Here is a 23,551-nt window from a genome sequence, read left to right on the forward strand (position 1 = left end):
ATAATCGTGTGCCTGAGAAACCATGAAAGGAGAGCCAAGAATCTGCTCCCTCATTTTTCCCTTTGTAATGTGAGAACAGTAATGCCTGAAATAATCAAGCATGTGATACCCGTAGAAAGATTTGCAGATGATTTTTAAAGGGTGCAAAAAAGTGAAATATATCATCTAAGTGGCCAGGCAGCCAGATAAGGATGTGATAGCTTGACTGACATTCAAGAGGAAATTAAAGAATTGATGATGACCTTAAGGAAATATTGCCTAATCATGTATGAATCTGGGACAATCAGGAGAGAGAAATCAGATAGTAATAAACAAGGAAAGCTTAATATAAAGATTTATTAATTATAACAGGGGACTGGAGTAATGAGGAATTGGCTAGTAAAAAGTAAGAGTTCTAAAGAATATAGGGTTAATTAAGTTGATTATGGGAATCCATGTCACAGTGTATACATGTTAAATCATGACGTTGTACACTTTTTAAATATAATTTTATCTATCAGTTACATCTCTGTAAAACTGGGAACAGGTTTGAAAAAGAGAAGGAAAGACTAGAAATAGCAGATGTAAGAAGCAGCCACTTCCTATTTCCCCTCAGTCCGAGACAGCACCTGAATGGAAGAGATTGAGATCCCCTTGTTGGAGAGGGCACTAACGATGGCTTACTGAAGGTATAGAAGTCACTCTGATGCTTTGTTGGCAGAACTTGCCAGAAATCTGCCCTTTCGGGTTCAGGGGAAGCTGTTCACATAGAGTTGTCTCACCAGAGGCACTCTGCAGCAAAATTACCGGGGATGGTTCCAGAGATCTGCAGTACAACATAATGCCTATAGTTAATGATGCTGTGCACTTAGAAGTTTGTTAGGAGGGTAGCTCTCATGTAAAGTCTTTTTACCATGCATATGTGTGCACGCACACACACGAACAGCACAAGGAATCTTGAAGGTGATGGATGTGTTTATTCCCTTGATCATGGTGATGATAACAGGAGTTGATCATGGTGATGATAACAGGAGTGTATACTTACCAAATGGTATACATTAATTTATGTACCATTTTTATATACCAATTATACTTCAAAAATCTAGGGAGAATAAAAGAACATTATGGGGAGATGGAGTGTTTGGAGAAACCTTGTGTGTTGCAAGAGCTGGTCACTGGAAAAGCTGTGTGTGCTGCAGGTCTTGGATGCTAGACAAGCTACAGGAGCTTGTGGAGTCAGTGTACGTCAGGAACAAAACCCTCTCTTTCTGCACTATCTCTCCTTTGCCCTCTACTGGCATAGCTTGACGTCTTGCCAGCTAGCAAAGGAAAAATATTTAAAGGCCTCATCCAGTCATTGTGGAACATGTAAAAGGTGAATAAGAGCTAAGAGATAATAAGTTGATAACTCACACAAAAAGTTCAAAAGAAAATAAATGATTAAAACCTTCTGTAAGAGCTGAAGATAATTACCAAGAATCAGAAGAGTCAACAAGTTGGATTCTTGCTGAAATAGGTGAAGCAATAAAACATTTACATTGTTTCTGAATTCAATCACTCTGTGAAACAAAAATCTTTAAGTGGGCATTTTAATGGGCAGTTGGTGGGTTTTCAGGTAGCCCTGACAGCATGGGTTTTGCCTTTCACATCAACTTAGAACCTGAACTCTATGTAAAATGAAACTCCGCTGAAAGTAGAAGAGCCAAGATTCGAGCTCAGCTTACTCTGATACTCCATTTTCTGTTATGTCTGTGATACGCTATACTGCTTTTCAGGAAATGAACTAGTATTAATAAATATGACAGGATCCCCCTAGATAGCATCTACCAAAATTATATATTCAGTTACTAACTAGATAATCTTTCATAGCATCCTTTTATTTTACTCATTATACCTGACAAACCAAAACTTTTAGCCTTAAATTTAACTCTGTGGGAATATTAAAAATTATTTGTTTTTGCTTATAAAATTGAGTGGTCTGCTTATTTTTCATTCACATTGTCTGTAGACATTGCAACTATCCTATTCATATCTATAATTGTTGTATGAGATTTTTAAGATTAATTCCTTCAGAAATAATAACATTTATTTTTGCCATTCTGAATACTGTGGAGAACCATATTTGAAAGACTGTGTCCCTGCATTCACAGCTGCTATATGGCTGACAGTGTGTGAGTGCCTGAGGTATGCAGTGACATTCAACAAGACAAAACTGCTTGAAGTTGCCTGACTGACTCACTCCCAGAAGACAGGGCCAGTGGTCTCTAGAGACACACCTTGCTTACTCTTCCTATAGCAAAGAAGGCCCATACACGAATGAAAAACAAAGTTCTGCTTTACTTCTCCTTTTCAAAGCTTTGGGGTTTGACTTTGTTAAATTGGTTCACTCATAATTAAAGACTGGAACAGAAGCCAGTAAAAATTAGCTCTGAACATTTTTCTGGTTTCTCAGAACACTAAATTTGCGTTCATACTTCAAGCAAGTTTACATGCCAAATTGTAAATAATAATTAATATTTGTATAACACCTTACTCTTTTCAGAGTAAAGTGATGAAAGTACTCTTTTCACCACTGAGTGTCTCAGTAATCCTCAGAGCAATCCAGAATAGTAATTGATATTCTTATCTTCATTTTATAGATGTTGAAACTGTAAGAGATTAAGTAGCTAATCCAAGTTCACACAGTAAAAAATAAACTAGGTCCACAGTTCATCTTGCAGTTGGTGTCGAACCGCTACATTATAATGCTTAAAAAAATTGTTTTCCTGTTTCATGGATAGGAAACTGAGGCATAGAGCCGTTGAATGATTTGTTCAGAGTTTCAGGCTTATTTTCAGTTTAAAATAAAGATAGATATTTATGTAATTGAACTAAACGTGTAGGACAGTGAAAGTGTGATGTAAAGGGAAATCAAAGTTTTGGTTCTTAGCTCTTGTATAGGTACTGGGGACTGTGTTAGGTTTACTTAGGTGCATTTGCAAGATGGTCTATTAGACCTTTACAGTCCTAGGATTATTAGTTACAGACCAAAGGAGATAATTAGTAAAGAAAACTATTTTTACAGTGTTGTTAGTAATATTCCATGCTTTACTTCCTTCTCTTCTCTGCAGAGATGTTGGCAATGTGGTTGAAGCCATGTATGGGGACCTCCCTCCTCCAATTATGCTCATTGGACATAGCATGGGTGGTGCTATTGCAGTCCACACAGCGTCGTCCAACCTGGTACCAAGCCTCTTGGGTCTGTGCATGATTGATGTTGTGGAAGGTAAGTTTTCTTAGTGCTGACTAAATCAAAATCTTTGATATATTAAAGATATCCATGGTAGATTATTGTTATCTTATCTTTATTTATTGTTGACTTTCATCTTGAAGTATGTCCCTCTGTCTTTTGTATCTTTTATTTTTAATGTTGTAGCAAAGGCATTCCAAGTATTTTTTTATTTGGATATAATTGACATTTAACTTTTCAAATGTACATCATCATGGCTTGATATATTTGTATATTGTGAAATTATCACCACAGTATATCTAGTTAACATATGTCATCACACAAAGTTACAGAATTGTGTGTGTGTGTGTGAGATGAGAACTTATAAGATCTTAGCAACTTTCACATAACAATATGGTATTGTTAACTATAATCACCATGCTATACATTACATACCTAGGACTTCCTTATTTTATTAGTGGAAGTTTGTACTTTTCACACCTTCACTCATTTTGTCCACACCTCACATGATATAATCATTTTACATGCCATCAGAAACTCGACATAAACATCGTTTATGGCTGCATAATATTTCAATTGTATGTACATCCCATAGTTTTATTTACTATTTAAAAAGAAACTGCCATGTTTTTTCTGATCCAGCCTCAGAAGTCACACTATTGCTTGTGTAAGTTAGCTCTAGTCAATGTGGAGGGACTACTGAATACCAGGAGGCAAAAATCATTGGAGGACATCTTAGAAGGAGGCAATCACATTAGCCTTCTGAATTTTTTTAAACTGATTTTTCCCTCCATGGTCACTTAATTCTGTCATTGAGGGGAGATACATAGTATATAGTTGACTCTTGATGTTGACTCAGAATATGTTAAGTACTGTGGTTAAAGTTTTTTGTTTAACATCTAGGTACAGCCATGGATGCACTTAACAGCATGCAGAATTTCTTACGTGGTCGTCCTAAAACCTTCAAGTCTCTGGAGAATGCCATTGAATGGAGGTAACCCACAAATTTACATTATCTATATTTCAAATGTTAGGTTTTAGCTTTTTCATCAGCTCAAGCACCAAGTTGAAGGGAATGGTTCAGTTTCCAAGCCTTAGCTTTGTTGTAATATCATGTATGGAAACATTTATATAAAGAGCAGTTTGAAAAAATAAACGTGTTGGACTTGGCTCAGTTGTATAAAACCCATCCTTTTTCTAATATACTATAGTACCTCCTAGAATCTTAACAATTATGGATTACCTGCTGTCTAGCTCTTCCATCTCTAAGGGAGATTTTGGACTAAATGTGACTGTAAGGCCTTTTCCACCTCTGATGTGCCATGATTCTAGATTCACTTTCTCTGTTTCAGAGAAGGTGGAGAAACAGATGGGTGTAGGTTCCCTTCTCGGCTTTTATTTGCGTTTGGCCTAAATAAAAACCCTTTGCTAAATAGTTTTCATAGAAATTACTGAAAGAATTGGCTATGGTTTCCACTTAAGTAAAGGCTGTTCAGTCATTAATTTATTCACTAATTCAATAAATTATTTGACCATTTATTAAGCACATATTTATTGAACACTTTGTGCTAAAGGGTAATGATGCAAAGGTGAGTAAAACACTGTCCCTCCCCTACAGAGATCAGTTTTGGGATAAAATGTCTTCGGTATCCTTTTTTCCTACCTATTCCTCAAAATCCATTTCTACTCCCCTCTCCAGAATACTTCCTATAACTCCTCCAAACCACCCCGGTCATTCCCTCAGCAAAATTGCTAAAAAGCTTCAAGTCTATATTACATCATACTGTTTACCCCTAAGTCTTCTAATCCTTCTTTAAGGGACATGCTTATATTGTTAATTTTTATTTCTATCTTAATGCTCTTCCTGCATCATAAGATCAGAAGCTATTCTCTATTTCTTTTGTACTTTCATATAACATATACCATACTGCAGGGGGCGTTAGCAGGCAGAATGTATCTATTTACTGAGTCAGAGATATCGAGTGAGAATTAAGAACCTGGCAAATGTATCTTAGGGATTCCTCCTAGGACAGAGGATCTCATGCCAAATATGGCTTGCCAGAATGATGTTTGTCTTTGATATGGTTGCTTTTGCCCCCCTGTTTACTACCATGATGTAAGATGCTCCCTTGGAAGTACCAAAGATCGCTTAAGCAGCCACACTGAGAATGCAACTGCTCCTAGCTCAACATGTACCTTGGGCATCCTGCCTGCCTCCCCAGTAACAACCAGTGGAAAAATTACCACAGATAACTTTTAAAATTTATTCAGTTAACACTTTTTTTTCAGGTACCTAAGATGTATCAGTACTTGATCTAAGAACTGGGTATTCTTAGGAACTAAGGAATTCCTGGAACTAAGGAATTGGGCTTAGTTCCTTTCATCAAAAACTGGAGTACATACAAGTAATTATATAAATACAACACAATGAAGGAGGTACAGAAGACAAGTACCCAAACCAGTCTGAGGGTCATGGTGCACCTTCTCTTAAGGGGAGACAGTCTTGATTCTAGTGTCAGATGTGGGATAGAATAAGCATTCTATTTGTTGAATGTTAAAATGTTCTGGGTTCTATGACAGCCACTGATTTTTGGATATCTTTTGAGCATAAGAATCAGAAAGAATACTACCAGCTTTTTGGTCATTTTATTTTGTGTCTGAGGGGTATCTGAATAGTTTATGACTCATGGCCATTTTGGTTATTCCAGATTCGAGGTGGGGACAAGATGTTGAAATACAAGACCAATCTATTTAATCCAGTAAAGATTTAAAGCACAGTGAATTTCTGCTTTTGTTCTCTTGGTCATGCAAATAAGAGGCAGTAGGGTGTAGTCATTAAAAGCCTGGGCTTTGAAGTCAGGAATGGATTTGGATCTTGGTTCTACCACCTAGATGCTCTGAGGAAAGCAGAATAGGAGAAGCAGCTGAGGAGGAAAGGTGATAACAAAAGTGAGAAATTGGTTAGGAAACAATTGTAGAAGAGAGTAATGCTGGTCAGCATAGACTGTGGTGGCAACAGAGCAAGTTATATGGTCATATTTGGAATGTATTTTAAAGGTAGACTGACAGCATTCCTTATGGATTGTGTGTTGGGAGAGCAGGTGAGGGGAGATGTGGCATTCAAGGATGACTGCTAGGTTTTTAACCCAACAATTGATGAATGACAAAGAGCAGCAGATTTGAGGGCAGGCAAGGGGCAGGAATCAGGCCTTTTATTCACATGGTCAAATAAAAATATTCTCTTTGAATATGCAAAAAGAAAGGATTGAATGCAGTCATTTAGTTGATAGAAAAATGATCCAAGTACTGAGCTTTGGGGTACACTACAGTATTTAGACCTTGGAAAGGAAAGCAGTATCCATCAAAATAAACTGAAAAGGCACAGTTGGTGAGATAGAAGGAAAGCAAGAGTGTGTTAGCACTCTCTTGGAAGAAGAAAAAATCTTTGTCAAATGCTGCTGAGAGATCGAGTGAGTCAAGACTAAAATGACCATTAGAATTGGCCTGATGAAGGTGACCTTGACAAAGGAAATCTCCGAAAGTAAGTAGGAGATTAAAAGCTGATGTATGTTGGGGATGTTGGTTGAGAAAAGGATGTGAGGTGACAAAGTGGAGAAAGCAAGTAAGACAACTCTTTTGAGATAGAAGAGCAGAGAAGTAAGGTAGTATCTAGAAGTGAATGTGGGGTTGAAGATGTTTTTAAAGGATGTTTTATAATATCCACTAGATGTTTTATGTAGTATCTACTAGAGGAAAAAAATGACACAAATAAGAGACAGGATAAGTAAAAGAACAAGATCTTCATGAACAAAAGAGGATTCAACCAGTGCCCAGCGTTGGGCTTGAATAGGAACAGAGATAACTTCATATATTCGTACTCTTCAAGGTAGAGTATATGATTATAATATGGGTGGATTTGTAGATTCAGTTGGTGGTAGAAAAATGAAATAGTAATTCTGATTGCTTTTTATCATTAAAAAAGAAACAAAGTCATTATCTAAAGGGGGTTGCAGTATAAAATTTTATGTGATTTTTTTTTTTTAAGCTAAAAAATGAGATTTAAAGAAATGTGTTCTTATGGCTTGCTTCAGGCAGTGTTTTCAGGTCCCCTGGGACAGGCAGTCATTTTCTTGGCCCTTAGTCAACTCCAGGAATACAGTTCTATTTATAGAGTTTGAGCTCCTAAGCCTCTATATCATGGCATGTAAGACCCTCCAGGAGCTAACCCCTGCCTGTCCTGTTCTGTCACACTCTCCTGTTACTCTCCTCTGTTCCTCCTTGCTCTCTTCCCTCTAAGATCATCATCCTACTGATTTTTTCACATCACAGTACCTTCATTCACAGTGTGCCTTCTGCCTGTTTTGCTCTGACCACCCTCTTTTATCTTCCACTTATCCTTAGTCCTCAGTTTAGGCAAAACTTTGGGAAGTTTTCTCTGCCTTCATTCAGAATAAATGAGGTTCATTTGAACCTTACTCTATTAAAATTATTTGTTTCATTTCTTTCTCCCCACTAAATTATGTGCTTCTTGAGCTCAGGCATGGGATATGGTATCTACCTCTTGGTAAGTATTGCCAGGACTTAAGTGATTTCAGTGCCTTAATTTTTACTGCTTGGCTTATCACCATAATAACGAAATGGGAAGTAGTGGTAATCTCCATAGTAAGTTACATGGATAACTACACCGTTTTAGTAGCTCCCACAGAATCGCAAAATTGTTGATTTGACCCTGCTGATATGATAAGATAAAGATGAATAACCTTCTCTTTCCTGTCTCACTTTTCTAGTGTGAAGAGTGGCCAGATTCGAAATCTGGAGTCTGCCCGTGTCTCAATGGTTGGCCAAGTCAAACAGTAGGTTTTATTTTTAACCCCTTAGACTGGTTAGAGGCTGAAACATAATGAGGAATTATAGGTTGCTTTTTTGGTCATACATCTATTCTACCATGTTGATGAATGCCTTCATTATTTTAGATTATTTTTATAAGAGAACTCAGTTTGGCCAGTTGTATAGATTTTCTCTTCTTTTTCTTTTTTTTGCAGAAATCCCAAAGCCAAATAATGTCTTCTATATCAGTGGTCTCCAACCTTTTTGGCACCAAGGACTGGTTTCATGGAAGACAATTTTTCCATGGACTGGGGGGCGAGGGGGTATGGTTTGGGAATTATTCAAGCACATTACACTTATTGTGTACTTTATTTCTATTATTATTATATCAGCTCCACCTCAGATCATCAGGCATTAGATCTTGGAGGCTGGGGACCCCTGTTCTGTATAATAATGGATTACCTTATTAGCACAACTATAGGTGTTGAAAGATGAAGAATACCAGAGAAAGGACATTAAGCTTCACTCTGGTGCTGGCAGCCATGGTTTCATTCTGGTAACAGTCTCCTTCTAAGGCACACCTGGTTGTGAGGAAATCACATTATAAAAAGCTTTGGCACAGCCTGAGTGAAAGTCAGATTTTAAGGGTGAGCTAAGATTATTTATTATTTAACTTCCCTGGTGCCTCAGATGGTAAAGAATCTGACTGCAATGTGGGAGACCTGGGTTTGATCCCTGGGTTGGGGAGATCCCCTGGAGAAGGAATTGACAACCCACTCTAGTATTCTTGCCTGGAGAATTCCATGGACAGAGAAGAGCTGGGTGGGCTATAGGCCATGGGATCACAAAGAGTTGGGCATGACTGAGCAACTAACACTTGACTTCAAAAGATTATTTAGCCCAGTTGATCCTCCTAGACAGGGTTACATGAGTCCTGGGTATTGCTGTGTAGTCACAAAATAAACTTCAGGTGAATTGGGAAAAGGTTGCCCACCAGGATAGACAGGGAGTACAAGAGTGGATGAAAATGATAATGGCATTATTAAATGCCTGCTCTTTGCCAGGCATTGTGCAAGGCGTTTTATATACACTGTGTAATTTTAAAACCTTGTATAATGGAAAATTCTCAAACATACACAAATAGAATGATCCCAATGTACCCATTACCCATCTTCAACAGTTATGAACTCATGTTTCATCTGTGCCCCTTTTCATTTCCCCTAAGGACAAAATATTTTGAAAAAAATTTCAGATATAATTTCCTTTGCAAAATTTTAGTATGCTCTAAAAGGTAAGGACACTTTAAGCACAGTCATAAGAACAATATCACACCTAAAATAATTAACAATTCCTTAATATCATCAAATGTCTTTAGTATCTACTTATCTGATTGTCTTAATTTTTTTTTAGTTCAAACCAGAACTGTAATAGGAATTTATACCAGAACTGTAATAGGAATTTATACATAGCAGTTGATTAATAAATCTCATAAGTATCTTAATCTATAGGCTACCCTTCTGTCTCTCTTTTCTCCCCCCGGCAATTTATTTGTTGAGGAAACCTGGTTGTTTGCTCTGTAGAAGCTCCCACAATCTGGATTTGCTGATTGATTCCTCAAGATGTAATTTAACATGTTCCTTTATTCCTTGTATTTTCTGGAAATTGTTAGGTCAGAGGTTTGATCAAATTCAGGTTTGTTTGTTGTTATTTTGGTTTTTTATTTGTTCACAAAGAATCCGCCTGCAATGCAGGAGATGTGTACCAGAGGCTTGGGTTCAATCCCTGGGTTGGGAACATCCCCTGGAGAAGGAAATGGCAACCCGCTCCAGTATTCTTGCCTGGGAAATACCATGGACAGAGGAGCCTGGTGGGCTACAGTCCATGGGGTCACAATAGAGTCAGATAAAACTAAGCAACTAAACAGCAACAGCAATAGGTGATCTTGTGTACTGCTATCAGGAAGCACATAATGTCTGGTTGTCTTTTTTTTTTTTTTTTTTAATATTAGCAGCCATTGATGATAACTACCTGGATTCATTCATTCATTTCATTCATTCATTCATTTGCACTACCTCATTTAATCCTTAGAATACCTCTTCAAGGTGACTGTTTTATATGGGAGGAAATGGAATTTCAGAAAGGTAAAGTGACTTTCCCAGGATCACATAGCTAATGAATGATAGAACTCATATTCTTAGAACTCAAACTCCTATGTATTTGACTTTAAGGCCTACATAATGGATTTTATATCCAAAAGAGCAATTTGAGTAGTAATATCTGGCAGGCACAATGCAGAGACTTTAAATAAGTTGTGAGAATGCTCATTTTTCAACGTTTGAATATTTTGAGATCTGATTTGTTTAAGCAGTGAAGAGTTACATGGTTTGTATTCAGGTAGTTCAGTTATCTTTACATTTTTACTTCAAGTGATGGTTTCTCTAAATATGTAAAACTATATATGTAAGAATCTGTGTTTTGTCACTTAGATGCCCACTGGAACCTCCCTGCCCTTCTTGATCTAGGTATAATTCCCCTGAACCTCCCAAATTACTGCTGTGGAAGCCCAAAGCACATATTGTTTCATTAATACTTTGACCTAATTGTGAAACTTGACACCTCAAGTTCCTAAGAAAACCCCCACTTAACGAAACACTTGTCAACATACATATCACTAAAGGTTTGGTAGAGAAGACAGAAGTTACCATTCTTAAAAAATCTACAACTGAAGTTTGACTGACCCTTCAATTAGTCCCAGTCTCTCTTTATCTTGCTGTTCTCTCTCCTCGTCTCCCTTCTCTCTCCTTTTTCAAACGCAAAATGAGAAATTATCATGAACAACAGACCTTGGCCCTAGCTGCCAGCTAGGCTCTTGAAGTTTTACTTTTAGCATCTGCCAATGTATTTTTGTTCAACGAGTTCTCTTTAAAAGAAATTATGGTACCAGCTGTTCCTGTAATAATTTTTCTACCTAATTATATAAAATAAAGAGATACTATTTTTAGATGCAAAACAACAATAATTGGTTGGATCAGATGCACTAATCTCTAAGGTTTATCTGGCCCTGGTTATTGTAATTGCCAGTTTCTGTCAGCTAATTAAAAGTGGGGGCCTTTTACCAATCTGTTTCAGCCTTGTTGTACTATAAACAGGGTACAGTAGAAAAGCACTAGCCTCATCCACTCATGAGCTAAATGATCCTGGACAATTTTTTAACTCTTCAGAGCTATTTTAAGGGATTGCTATGAGGATTATATAAGATAATGCCAATAAAACTCTTGTCACCATGCCTCAGGAAATGGTTACTACCTTCTGTGGGTCAGTAGTAGCTCAGACGGTAAAGCATCTGCCTGCAATGCAGGAGACCTGGGTTCAGTCGCTGGGTGGCGAAGATCCCCTGGGGAAGGAAATGGCAACGCACTCCTGTGTTGTTGCTTGGAGAAACCTGTAGACCATGGACTGTGGATCATGGATTGGCAGGTCACAGTCCTTGGTCACAAAGAGCTGGACACAACTGAGTAACAAAACATTCATCGGTTCAAGAATCAGAAACCAGCCCTTGGAGTATAGTGAAATGTTGGCCATGACCTTCTATAGCCCTGGTCTACTTTTGTACACTTTTAAATGCACATTTTTCACACCCTTCTCCTGGAGCATTGTTAAATTTTAACTTGTATTTGATTATAAAAAGCTATAAATATCAGGTTCTCTAAGGTAATTTGTGTGTAGAAGAGAGGTGTGTGATAGCACTTTTTTTTTTTTTAAATACCTAGATGTGAAGGAATTACAAGTCCAGAAGGCTCAAAGTCTATAGTGGAAGGAATCATAGAGGAAGAAGAAGAAGACGAAGAAGGAAGTGAGTCAGTAAACAAGAGGAAAAAGGAAGATGACATGGAGGTGAGTGAAAGTCAGTATTCTTCGAAGGATGGGATAGTGTGTAAGGTGGGGAAAGGAAGGTGACATTGTTCTTTTTGTCCATCATTGGATATTTTAAGGGACAAAGATACTATCATAATAGATACTTAGATTGACTATAAGATATAAAGCACTTCTTTTTTCTTTTTACAATCCAGGTCTTTATTTTTACACCCAAAATGCCATGAATTCATAGGGAATGGGCTCCAGAAGTTCACGCTCCTTTCCATTGGTCCTCATGAAGTGTGCTTCTCTGGGTGGAGCAGGCTGGTGCTTCAGCTGAACCCAAGTCCCTTTCTCTTTGACTTCCTTCTTTTTCTGATCATTTCCTTCACACATTTCAGGAAGCTGTCAGCTCTTAGAGTACCTAATTGCTCCATACGCATATTAATTCTCTTGGCAAGAATCTTGCCCTTGTTTGTTTACAGTGATGCCAACAGCATGCTGGATAACGCTGTAAACTCCCAGTTTTGCTCTGGTAACATTTGTGGGGCATTCCTTTTTGAACAATACCCATTCCCTTGATATCTACAGTATCACCCTTCTTGTAGATTTGCGTGTATGTGGCCAAAGGAGCAACTCCGTATTTTCTAAAAGGCCTAGAGAACCTGTAGCAGTTGCCCCTCCTCTTTCTCTTTGTGTTGGTCATTTTAGCGAATTACTGGAAGATGGTGGTTCTGGCTGAAAGCAGAGAGTACTGCCCGGGTCCAGCCCCGGTAGATCCAGGGTAATTCGAAGCGGGGACAGAGTTGGCGTCTTAGGAAAGAATTATTTAATTAGAAATATAAAGAGAGATTAGGAAAAACTAGTGTAGTAGGAAAATTAGTGGAGGAAAGAGGCTGATATTCTTTGGTTTACACGGAAAGCTAATAAAGTTTCAAGACAAGAAACTTGCACCGTCTACGTTAGGCCACAGGCGCCTGCTTGAATAGCGGAGGGTGCCCCACCTTGGGCTCCCTCTCGCGTGGGTCTTAGAAGCCCGGGCAAATAAGTAGACATGGGGAGCCTCCGCGTTCCAAGGGATCAGCCTGAAGAAGAGAGGGAGGGAGAGGGAGAAAGAGAGTCGACACGGGGGAGGCCAAGCTTGTGCAAAAACCCCCAACTTTATTTTTAAAAGGTGTTTATATACCCTAAGTTTTACATAATGGAAGATACAGAGTCATGCAGGGGCAGTAGTCCTCACCCTTTCTGTATATCTTTTTGTATACAAAAGGTCTCAGGTGATTTACATTATCTTCTGGCCAAGAGGCCCGTTATGGCTCTCTTCCTTAATGAATGTTAATCTCATTTCCCCTGAAGTGTTTTTCTTTAATCTGCATCACCCTCAAAGCACTAAAGTTACATCCCTATAGAACAAAGGTGCAGTGGGTTATAACAAAGAAGGTACTTAACTCAAAGATCTATGTTGTTACTTGTTTTTTTTTTTCTATATACCAACTATATCAACAAATAAAAGATATGAAAATTTGGCAGCAGGTGTTGGCTCAACAAATGAAACCCTCAATCAGTCCTATTCTAATGATTTTGACTCCTCGGAAGCCCCTACATTCCTAGGATGTTTTGAGCTTCCTGTGCTGCAAACAATCACATGTGCAGCTGTAGGAATCCTATAGGCAGGCTAGAAAGCCACCAGAGGGGTTTTTGGATTGAAACACTCTTATTATGCCCAGGAGACTTACTATCTAAAAGCTCTAAATTACCTTTTTCCAGAAAAAGGTGGTGGGGGGACAGCCCCTGTTAATGTCGGAAGCGTAAGTGAAAAGCATAATGCAGTACGGCAAGCAGACTCTGGTTTTGGGGGTAGATGCTCGGGAAAATCCAGCAAGGCTCCCTTAAGCCGGACTTACCTTTGCCTGTCGGACCCCTTAACCTCGTGACCTTTGCCACGGGAGGGACTCCTCGTGCTGGCTCCTGGCAAAGTACTTCTTGATAACTCTGACAAATTGGAACATAAAACTCACAGTATTACCCTACCCTCAGAGAGAACTGCTCTCTCACCAGGCCTTTTCTCACCTCTACTTCTGTTCCTGTGGTTTATCTCATGAGAAAATCCCATTTCCTACCACCAGTCTACCCAAAACTGATCAGATCCTACCCGTCTTTCAGGGTGTATCTCCTTGGGAAGCTTTCTGACCTCAGTTTATATTAGTCCCTCTGTAGTATAGCACTGAGAGTCTGTAGGACACAACTTAGCACTTTCTTTTCTGAAGTTGTGACTGAGTCATATAACTGATTTTCTTAAGCCACACTCATAATATATGGTTTTCTAATAGTCATCCCTATAATACAGGTTCAGTGTCCTCTAATAACAAGCATTGCCTCCCCCAAAAAATAACCTATGTGTTTGGAGGAGAGGAACTGATGTTATGTGTGAATTTCTCTCAACATAGAGCTTAAGGCTGTGTGCATAGTAAGTGTTCTGTGACAACTTGCTGAGCAACTGGTTTGAGGATGGTAGTGGGAAGGGGTGCTTTTTCTGAGAAATGATTAGTGAGTATGAGCCACAGACTTTCAGGGATGGATTATGACTATCTTACTTATGCCAGGGAATGGACTCAGTGTACACCACATATTCCTTTGCATTTGGAGATGCTAGTGTCAGCAAGGAGAGTACATTTTTTAAAACAGTATTTTTAATTTAGTGAGGATCTTCTTGTCATCCTTCAGATAATACTTTGTACCTTTTTGGAGTTCACAAAATTATGAATAATGCGTGATCAGTTTGCTCTCCCACAGTCTGTGAGGTGAGGAGAGATCTTTTCTCACACGTTAACAGTGTAGAAACTGAGACTCAAGAGATGAAGACTTGTCCAAGGTAATCAAATAGTGTTTAGTAGATTTGAAACTCTGACACAAATTGTCAGTTACTTTTTCTGTCTTGTGTGCTAGGATCTATACTGAATGATTCACATTAACCTCTCTAGTTCTCATTTTGGCTCTGCATTGTAAATATTAAGTTTTGCGACTCAGATGCAGGTACTTTCCTATGGTCACATGTAAATGTTAGTGCTAACACACATCCAGATCCTCTGGTTTTTAATTCCAACTCATTTTTTTCTTATCATTTTTATAGGCCCTAATATATGGGGTTTTATGAACTCCAGCAGTTCTGTTAGGACGACAAACTGAGGCACATCAATCAGTGAGGAACTTAGCTAGACAGTCTCCACCTGAGGAAGGACACAGAAACCCCAATAGTCACAACTTCTTGCAGCTAGTGGATGAGTACTGGAAATCTAATGCACAGTAGTAATCATAGGCAACAGTACTGTATTATAAACTTCAGAGTTGCTAAGTGATTCGATCTTAATTATTGGAGAAGGAAATGGCAACCCACTCCAGTGTTCTTGCCTGGAGAATCCCAAGGACGGGGGAGCCTCGTGGGCTGCCGTCTATGGGGTCGCACAGAGTCGGACACGAGCGAAGCGACTTAGCAGCAGATCTTAATTGTTCCCACTACAGATAAAGGATAACTACGTGACATGATAGAGGTGGTCACCACGCTATGGTGGTGATCACTGCAGTGTATACATGTGTCAAATCAACGTGTTGTACACCTGCAGCAATGTTGTATGTCAGTGATGTCACAATAAAGGAAGAGTAAAATGATGGAGATAATATTAGTAATGCCAATTAAATGTAGCAACAACAACACAAAAAACCAGGCACAGCTTCTTAGGGGCATCTCTCTTTAGCACAGTATAAAAAGTTGTGTTTGAAATTGCCCTGAGACATACATAAGAGGTCAGTTGCATCCATTCTGTTCTATAAAAGAAAACAATCTATACATTTTTATTGGGGATGAGGGGACTCTAATATATAATGGTTAAAATACAGGGAAAAAAAGGGAAAACATTATTTTGGTTCTTGAATAACCTTCAGTTGTCCAAGAGATATTTCTTTATGCATAAATCTCTTTTTTTAAACTGCTTTATTAAAAAGTTTACAAGAACCTACAACTTTATTTTATAGTTGTAGGTTCTTATTATATTTAGGTTTTAATCCATTTGAGTTCATTTTTATATATTCTCCAACTTCATTCTTTTGCATGTGGGTAGTCAGTTTCCCCAGCACTGTTTTTTTGAAAAAACTGTCATTTCCCCATTGAATGGTCTCAGCATCCTTCTCAAAGATCACTTGACCATATATGTGAGGTTTATTTCTGGGTTCTTGAGCTTATTCCATTGCTCTGTTTGTCTATCTTTACACCAGTACTGTGCTGTTTTGATTATTGTAACTTTGTAATATATTTTGAAATAGAGTATGAGTCCTCCAGTTTTGTTCATCTTTATTAAAATTGTTTTGGTGTTTGGGATCCCTTAATATCCATATGAATTTTATGCCTAAATTAATAAATATTAATCCCTTAATATTCCATATGAATTTTTGCAAAGAATGCCATTGGGATTTTGAAAGTGATTGTGTTAAATCTACAGATCACTTTGGGTAACATGAACACCTTAACCATCTGGTGATCTTTAATACAATATATGCTGTCTCATGTTCACTTCTAGATTTTCATATTGTGGTTGATGTGGTATTCCAGTTACTTATTTCATTTATAATATTTCAAAATTTTCATGATGCAGATTTGTTCAGCTTGTATTTGATGAGCACATACTCTGTGCCATCTACTTTATATTGAGGTTTAACAGATTTTGTTGTATTTGGTCATTTCCTTCTTAAAATTACTATTTAAATTATATATAAATTTCTGTTTATATAAACATACATATGGAGAAGGAAACGGCAACCCACTCTAGTATTCTTGCCTGGAGAATTCCATGGAGAGAGAAGCCTGGTGGGCTGCAGTCCATGAGGTTGCAAAGAGTCAGACATGACTGAGCATGCTCACACACTAACATACATGTTTACATCATATCTTTGTCACATATAAAAATATAAGAAAAAATATTTTATCAACATTATTTTCAGTTTTCCCTTCTAGTTCTTTCTCAAAGCATACCATATTTTTCCAGTAGTAATCCTAACTTAGATGATATGTTGTACTCTGCTTCTTTCACTTAATGTTACGTCATAAGCATTTTTCCATACTGCAGTGTTTTTTGTAGTTATTCTTTGGATAATGTGTTTTTTTGCCAGTTGAGTATAAGAAGCTCAATCTTGGCTGTACCAGTTTACTGGCTTTGTGATCTTATGAAAGTTTCCTAGGTTCACTGAAACTAATAAAAAGTAAAAAGTATGCTTCTAATCATCTAAACATGCAAGTCCAACAGTAACTTATGTCACAAGGCTGTTATAAAGATTACATGTATATTAAAAATGTCTGGGACATGGTAAGCCCTTAATATGTGCTAATTCCTTTCCCTTTCCTTCTCCCAAAGCCCTAGTTTTTATCCTGTTCCTCCTGGGGTTGCCCTCAGAGACTCAAAACTTGCTCTTACTCCTCTAGACCAAGAAAGACCATCCATACACTTGGAGAATTGAACTGGCAAAAACAGAAAAATACTGGGATGGCTGGTTCCGAGGCTTATCCAATCTCTTTCTTAGTTGTCCTATTCCTAAATTGCTGCTCTTGGCTGGTAAGTGTGCATGTGTTATGTATTAGTCAGCCTGGGATGCCATAACAAGATACTGGGTGGCTTAAACAGTTCTGGAAGCTGTAAGTCTGAAATAAGGGCTCCAGCCTGTCAAGTTCTGCTGAGAGCTTTCTTACTGGCTTGCAAACAACCACCTTCTCACTGTGTTCTTACATGGCAGAGCGCGCGAGAGCACCAGGCTTATCTTACGAGGGCCCTACCTTTGTGACCACATTTAACCTTCATTACTTCCTCATTTAACCTTAATTACCTTCATATCTCCAAATGTGTTCCCATTGTGAATTAGGATTTCATCATATACATTTTGGGGCGGGGGGACACAATTCAGTCTCTGGCAGTGTATGTATGTTGTCATCTCAGTTATGTCTTTGTTAAAAGCGTTTACCATATGGGTAGCGACTTCCAAAGTGAAATACCATGCTTACTCATTTGTGCCCTTTCTCCTTCCTTTGACAAATCCATAACTAACTAAGCATGAGCATCCACCAGGGATGACCTAATTCTGGCCTGGACTCTGTACCTGGTCAAACCCAAGTCCTTTTCCTTGAGTGGTATAAGGATATTCTGAGTAAAAAGGAAATTTAAAAAGTAAAGCCTGTTTTCAGAAAGCAGCTTAAACAAGCAAAGTGATTATAGGGAACATCAGCCTCGAAAGCTTCATGTGGTGAGACTATATACTCAGGAAGTTAGGATTGGCATTAACATGAATTGAGAATGTCATCCTGTTTACCACTTTGTAACAATTTTTACTTCATAACAGCAAAACCTATTTCATACAGCCTTTTCAAGTAAGCTACTTGTGGATTCTCTTATTTTATTCTAGGTGTTGATAGATTGGATAAAGATCTGACTATTGGCCAAATGCAAGGTAAGTTATGAAGAAATTACATTCCTAGGTCCCCTCAGGGCAGAGAAATGGGCAAAGTCATGTGGAAATTTTCTATCTAAAAATGGGAATTATATTACCACATAGACCTCAGAGTTGTAAGAATTAAAGTGATGCAGTGTCTTTGAAAGGGGCATTATAAAGTACTGTGTGCAGATATATTATGAAAGGAGATATTCTGAATACTAGACAGTATTTTTATTATTGTTAGAATTCTTAGGAAAGGGAAAGGTCCAAGATAACCCAAATACAAAAAGATACAAGTTCTGTTTAGAAGACAACATGATGAGGTGGTAAAAGCAAGGACTCTGAGGTTGGGAGAACTGTGTTTGAGTACTACTTCTTTCCTACTAATTTTTTTTCACCCTGGGCAGGTTACTTGACCTGCCTTAGCTTTAATTTTCTCAATTTGTAGAATGAGAAAATTGATGGCAGCCTGACAGGGATTGTGAGGTGTAATGAGTAGGAAAGTGACATGTGCTCAGGTTCAGATGTGTTGGCCAGATGACTGTGGAGGCAGTGGAACCAATTTCATGGAAGCTCTTGGCTTTAGAGCAGATGAAAGGCTTGGTGAAGGTGAAGTCAGTAGGCACTGGCAACTTTGGGTTATATGAAAAAAGGTGCCAACTCCAGAGCCAAGGTTTCAGGCTTAAGCAGATTCTGTTCTTGACTTTCCTTCTTTTCTACTTACTCTCCCTGGGCAATCTCATGGTTCCCATTTACACCCTGATAACTCACAAAGCGATGTCTCACGGCCTTGATGACCGGGGATGGGTTCCATATTCTTTGGTCTCCTTAGAGATCTTGCTTTATCAGTCATCTCTGTCCACTCTTAATAAAATGATCACATTTGTTTGAGCTTACAGTGTTATACAGGACAGTGTGAAAAAGTGTTTAGTACTGTCTGGAACATAGTTAAGTAACTTCTTATTGTAATAATAAATCTCAAAATCTTTAATTTACAAATCCCTTAATGATAAGGCCCCTGCTTACATCTCCAGCCTCATTGTTAACTCTCATGAGCACCATGCCAAAGTTTTTCTTCTTAGGAGCAAATACCATTTCATCCTCCATTTCTTTGTGTAAGTTACTTTTTCTGTGTAGGAAGCCTTCCTGGATCCGTGTTTTATTGCAAAGACCCAATTCCTGTTTTTTTCCAGTTCCATGTGCTTAGTATTAGCCTAGGAACTACATGCTGCATTAAAATCTGAGTTTTATGTTTTGCTCTCCCACTAGACTGTAGTGTAAACAGGAACTGTTTCTATGTGTCTGGCCCAAAGTAAACGCATATTAAGTAGGTGAAGAAGGAAGAAGTGAAGGGAAATGATTTGCTCAAGGTTACAATGTCAGGTATTACCATCTTCCTCACAGGCTTGTTAATTGGGTCCAGACTGTTGGGGTGGGGTGATGGGGAGGTCCTGGCCTGCTAACGTGACCTGTGAGGCTGCAAAGATGGTAAGGAGAGGACCATTTTAGTCCTTGAGGTGGCTTTGGTTTATATCTTCCCCAGGGAAGTTCCAGATGCAGGTCCTGCCCCAGTGTGGCCACGCAGTCCATGAGGATGCTCCAGACAAGGTGAGTCTGGTGCTGGATGCCTGTAAGAGGGCACTGAGAGAGTAACTGTGAATCTCCTGGAAGACAGCATAAGCCTCTGAGTCAGCCTGTGTTGCTTGCAGCAGCTGCTGTGGGGCCTACACACATGCAGTCCCACCAGCCCCCCAGACCTCTCCCTGGCAGCTGCTTTTGGTCTTGCCCTTCTGTGTATGGGCTGAGGAGCTACTGGCACCCTGCTGTTTTACCCAGGGCCCTGTGGTTAAAATGGAGAAAGGAATAGCAACCCAATCCAGTATCTTGCTTGGAGAATCCCATGGACAGAGAGGAGCCTCTTCCATGGGGTTGTAAAGAGTCGGACATGATTGAGCGACTAATGCACTGTGGTTAAGATTGTAAGCTCTACTTCTCTATTATCCCCAAAAGCCAGATGGAAGAAGAAATAACTGTGGTAAACACTGTTCCCTAAAACACACACAGTTAGGAATTAATATGTGCTCTTCCTGTAGGAAAAAAGTGCTTTGTAACTCTACAGGGATAACTAAGCCTTCACATCATTCCTCTTGGCATTTCTGGAGCCATCCCTGCAGGACCCAGGTCCTTTTCAGGCTCCCCAGAACTGCAGGACCATGACACTATAATGCCTTAACTTCCAACAGAAGCCCATAGGACCTCCAAGGCTGAACCCCGTAGCTACCCTTAACATGGCCTGGAATATCTCTCCCTTTTCCAGGTAGCTGAAGCTGTTGCCACTTTCCTGATTCGGCACAGGTTTGCAGAGCCTATCGGTGGATTCCAGTGGTAAGGAAGTACAAAGATTTAAAGAGCCCAGCAGTACCCCAACAAAGAGATATTTGCAAGGTTGTAAATATCTCTGCCTTACCCCTGCCTGGGTTAGGTCACCATGCCTTTCTTCTTCCTCCTCAACACAGAGCCCAGCGTGTGTATTTCTGCAAAGCCGTGGTTGGTTCTTTCCGTGTGCTCTGGTCCAGTGAGTTGTTGCTAAACTGACATTAAACAGTGCCTAGTCCCCTACCCCCTTTGTGATGTGTACTTTTTCTTGAGATGCCCCTTCCTGTGGAGGCTGGGATGGGAAGTGTCCATTTCCGGGCTCTTAGAAAAATTCTATATGCCTTCTCCCGCCCTGCTGTCGAGGAAGGTGAGGCAGACCTTGAGGCTATGTAGAGATCTGGAGCAGGGTTTCCAGCCTCAGCACTGTTAACGTTTGAGGCAGGCAATCCTTTGTGGTGGTGGGGCTATTCTGTGCACTGTAGCATGATGATCAATATCCCTGGACTTTACATATTAGGAACCAGTAGCACCCTCTCAACACACAGAGTTGTGTCAAGCAAAAACATTCCTAGATTTTACCTAATGTCTTAAGGGAGGCAGAGTCATTCCCATTTGGGAACCACTGGTCTAGAGGAAAAAGGATGCCTCTCATCTTGGGAAACTCTATGTCGGATTGGGAGACACAATAGATTTCTTTGTGGAGGAGGAGGAGGAAGAGGGGCATGGTGACCCAAACCACATGGTCCTGGTCCCACCTCAAGGAACTCCCAGTCTTTGCTGCAGAAGGCCCCATCCTCACAGAGCTCCGCAGGCCATGTGAAGAGTCAGGCCGGTCGGAAAGTCTCTTTTCTGATTCTGATGATGGTCCAAGGGAACTTGTTCCCCACCCTCAGAAAGTTTGAAGAAAAAATGTTGAAGAAATGTAAACAGTTTCTACATAAGGGAGTTCGAAATGCCAGGGCCTAAGCGGTTTGGATGACAAAGCAAGGTGGGCATTGAAAATGCCAGGAGCCTGGTATAGTGAGCCACAGTGATTCCCTGATGTCAGACCACCCCTCAAGCAGCTGACCATTGATGGATCCCAGGAGTCAACAATAAAGACTTAGTTTCTCTCAGTAAGCAGTGTCTGGGGGCCCTGGCCCATTTGGAGCTGTGGTCTGATCAGCTGTACACTGAGAGCACACCCTGTATCTAGCCCTGGATGGGGCTGAGAAGAGGTGGAGAGATCTGCAAAGGCCTTGGTGATCATTAGGAAGGGCTTCCTGGATGAGACAGGGTAAGCGGGGTAAGCCAGTGAGAGTCACATTTGTTTTCCATTCTCTTTCCACTCTTCACAGTGTGTTTCCTGGCTGTTAGTGACCTGCTCTCCTTCCCTCCCTCAACATTGAGCTCTGTTGTAAATACATCGCACCAGAGGCCACTGTGATGCCGCTGTCTCCTCACCATCCCGCCCGACCATGTGACACCGGCTCCCTGTAGATGGGCATCCCCAGATATACAAACCCTTTCGTGTATTCCTGCCCAAAGCATTATTTTCCAGGGCCTTCGATCAACATTGATCTCCCCAGTCTAAGGCTCCCCAGCTCCTCTCCCTTCCCCGTTCAGGGATAGCTCTTGCCTGTCCTCCCTGCCTTGCCTTGGGTGAAGCCTCCATCAGAACTGCCACCCTTGGCCCCTGTTCCTGGCATTAGGTAATGTACCTGGGTCCCCATGTTTCCCCAGGTACAGGAACCTCCGTTGCTTGAGATTGTTCTTGCCATGGTCCTGCCTTGCCTCGGGCTGGACCATGTGCAAGATGGTCTCTATTTTTCCCTGTTAGATAAAACACCAGTCAAATACCTTTTTATCCCCATCTTATTCTTCTAGGCTTGGAAGACACAGAGAGGTCAGGATCTCATCCTTAGGTAGAGGGAGGGGTGGTGGATAGCATCACAAGAAACTAGCCTGAAAATCAGGCTCAGCCAGTCCAAGCACATGGCCTCCCATCTGGGGAGGGCCCACGTTCCACTCCCACATCTCTGGGCACCTGCCCTGGGCTGAGGCCAGGCTGCTCCAGGGGCCTCTTGAGCCCTCACCTGCCATAAAGCAACCCAGGTTCACTACAGCCCATGCACAAAGCCACAGGCTAAGGCCCGTGGAGTTGTTTTTAAGAAGCAGATTTAACCATTTTCATAGTTGGTCCCTGGAGGTATGCAGAGTGCCCGCTTGCCTTTTCTAGACCCACAGCTTATCTTAGTTGTTTGTGGTTTCCATGTCACCCTTCATAGAAACAGTACAGTCCAGCATCCTCAACATTTGCCCTCTTCCAGCTGCCTCATCACAGCACTTCAGCCTCCCTGCTGCCCAGGCACGCCATTTCCAAGGGTAGGGAGGGGCAGTCTCCTGCAGCCCATCTTCTCTGTGACTGTCTTAGGTGATGCGTAGCCCCCTCCACCTTTTGACCCCACAACTTCCTATCCCTGTCCTGCTTCAGGGTCTGAAGTCTGGGACCTTCTTTGTTTCTTTGTTATTTATGACCTTGTTTAAAGAAAATAAATATCTCCCAACCTTTATCTGGTCTTTCTCTATGGAGTTGTCCTTATTTCTGTTGATCTAGGGGTTGGGGACAGTTCATTGGATTTAGACACCATAGAGCTCCAGAAAAGCCTGTTGGTTGCCTGCAGCCCATCAACGTCTTATGCTCTGCCTGCTCCCCAGAATCAGAATGCCCATTAGAATGGACAGAGCCAGCCTCCACTGCAGCCAGGGAGACCAGATTCCAATCCTCTCTTCTAGTTATGTACTGTGTTGACTTTGGCCTAGAACAGGACAGTC

General features: G+C 40.2%; 1 protein-coding gene across 2 annotated transcripts in view; it reads left to right on the plus strand.

Annotated features, from left to right (window-relative positions):
• Window positions 1–23,275, plus strand: part of PPME1 (protein phosphatase methylesterase 1) — a 51,334-nt gene extending 28,059 nt beyond the window's left edge. Inside the window, exons 6-14 of one of the 2 annotated variants that reach the window (XM_052652472.1) lie at window positions 3,090–3,244; window positions 4,112–4,202; window positions 7,996–8,061; window positions 11,806–11,929; window positions 17,361–17,490; window positions 18,332–18,376; window positions 19,905–19,969; window positions 20,679–20,746; window positions 20,878–20,979. In XM_052652472.1, coding sequence (XP_052508432.1) covers window positions 3,090–3,244; window positions 4,112–4,202; window positions 7,996–8,061; window positions 11,806–11,929; window positions 17,361–17,490; window positions 18,332–18,376; window positions 19,905–19,969; window positions 20,679–20,746; window position 20,878 — 745 coding nt within the window. In that variant the 3' untranslated portion in view covers window positions 20,879–20,979. Of the gene's footprint in view, window positions 1–3,089; window positions 3,245–4,111; window positions 4,203–7,995; window positions 8,062–11,805; window positions 11,930–17,360; window positions 17,491–18,331; window positions 18,377–19,904; window positions 19,970–20,678; window positions 20,747–20,877; window positions 20,980–22,074 lie in introns of those variants that run through there. The other variant, XM_052652471.1, reaches the window with a different exon arrangement.
• Window positions 23,276–23,551: the final 276 nt, after the last annotated feature.

This window comes from Budorcas taxicolor, chromosome 15 (assembly GCF_023091745.1).
Source record: "Budorcas taxicolor isolate Tak-1 chromosome 15, Takin1.1, whole genome shotgun sequence".
Classification (NCBI taxonomy): domain Eukaryota; kingdom Metazoa; phylum Chordata; class Mammalia; order Artiodactyla; family Bovidae; genus Budorcas; species Budorcas taxicolor.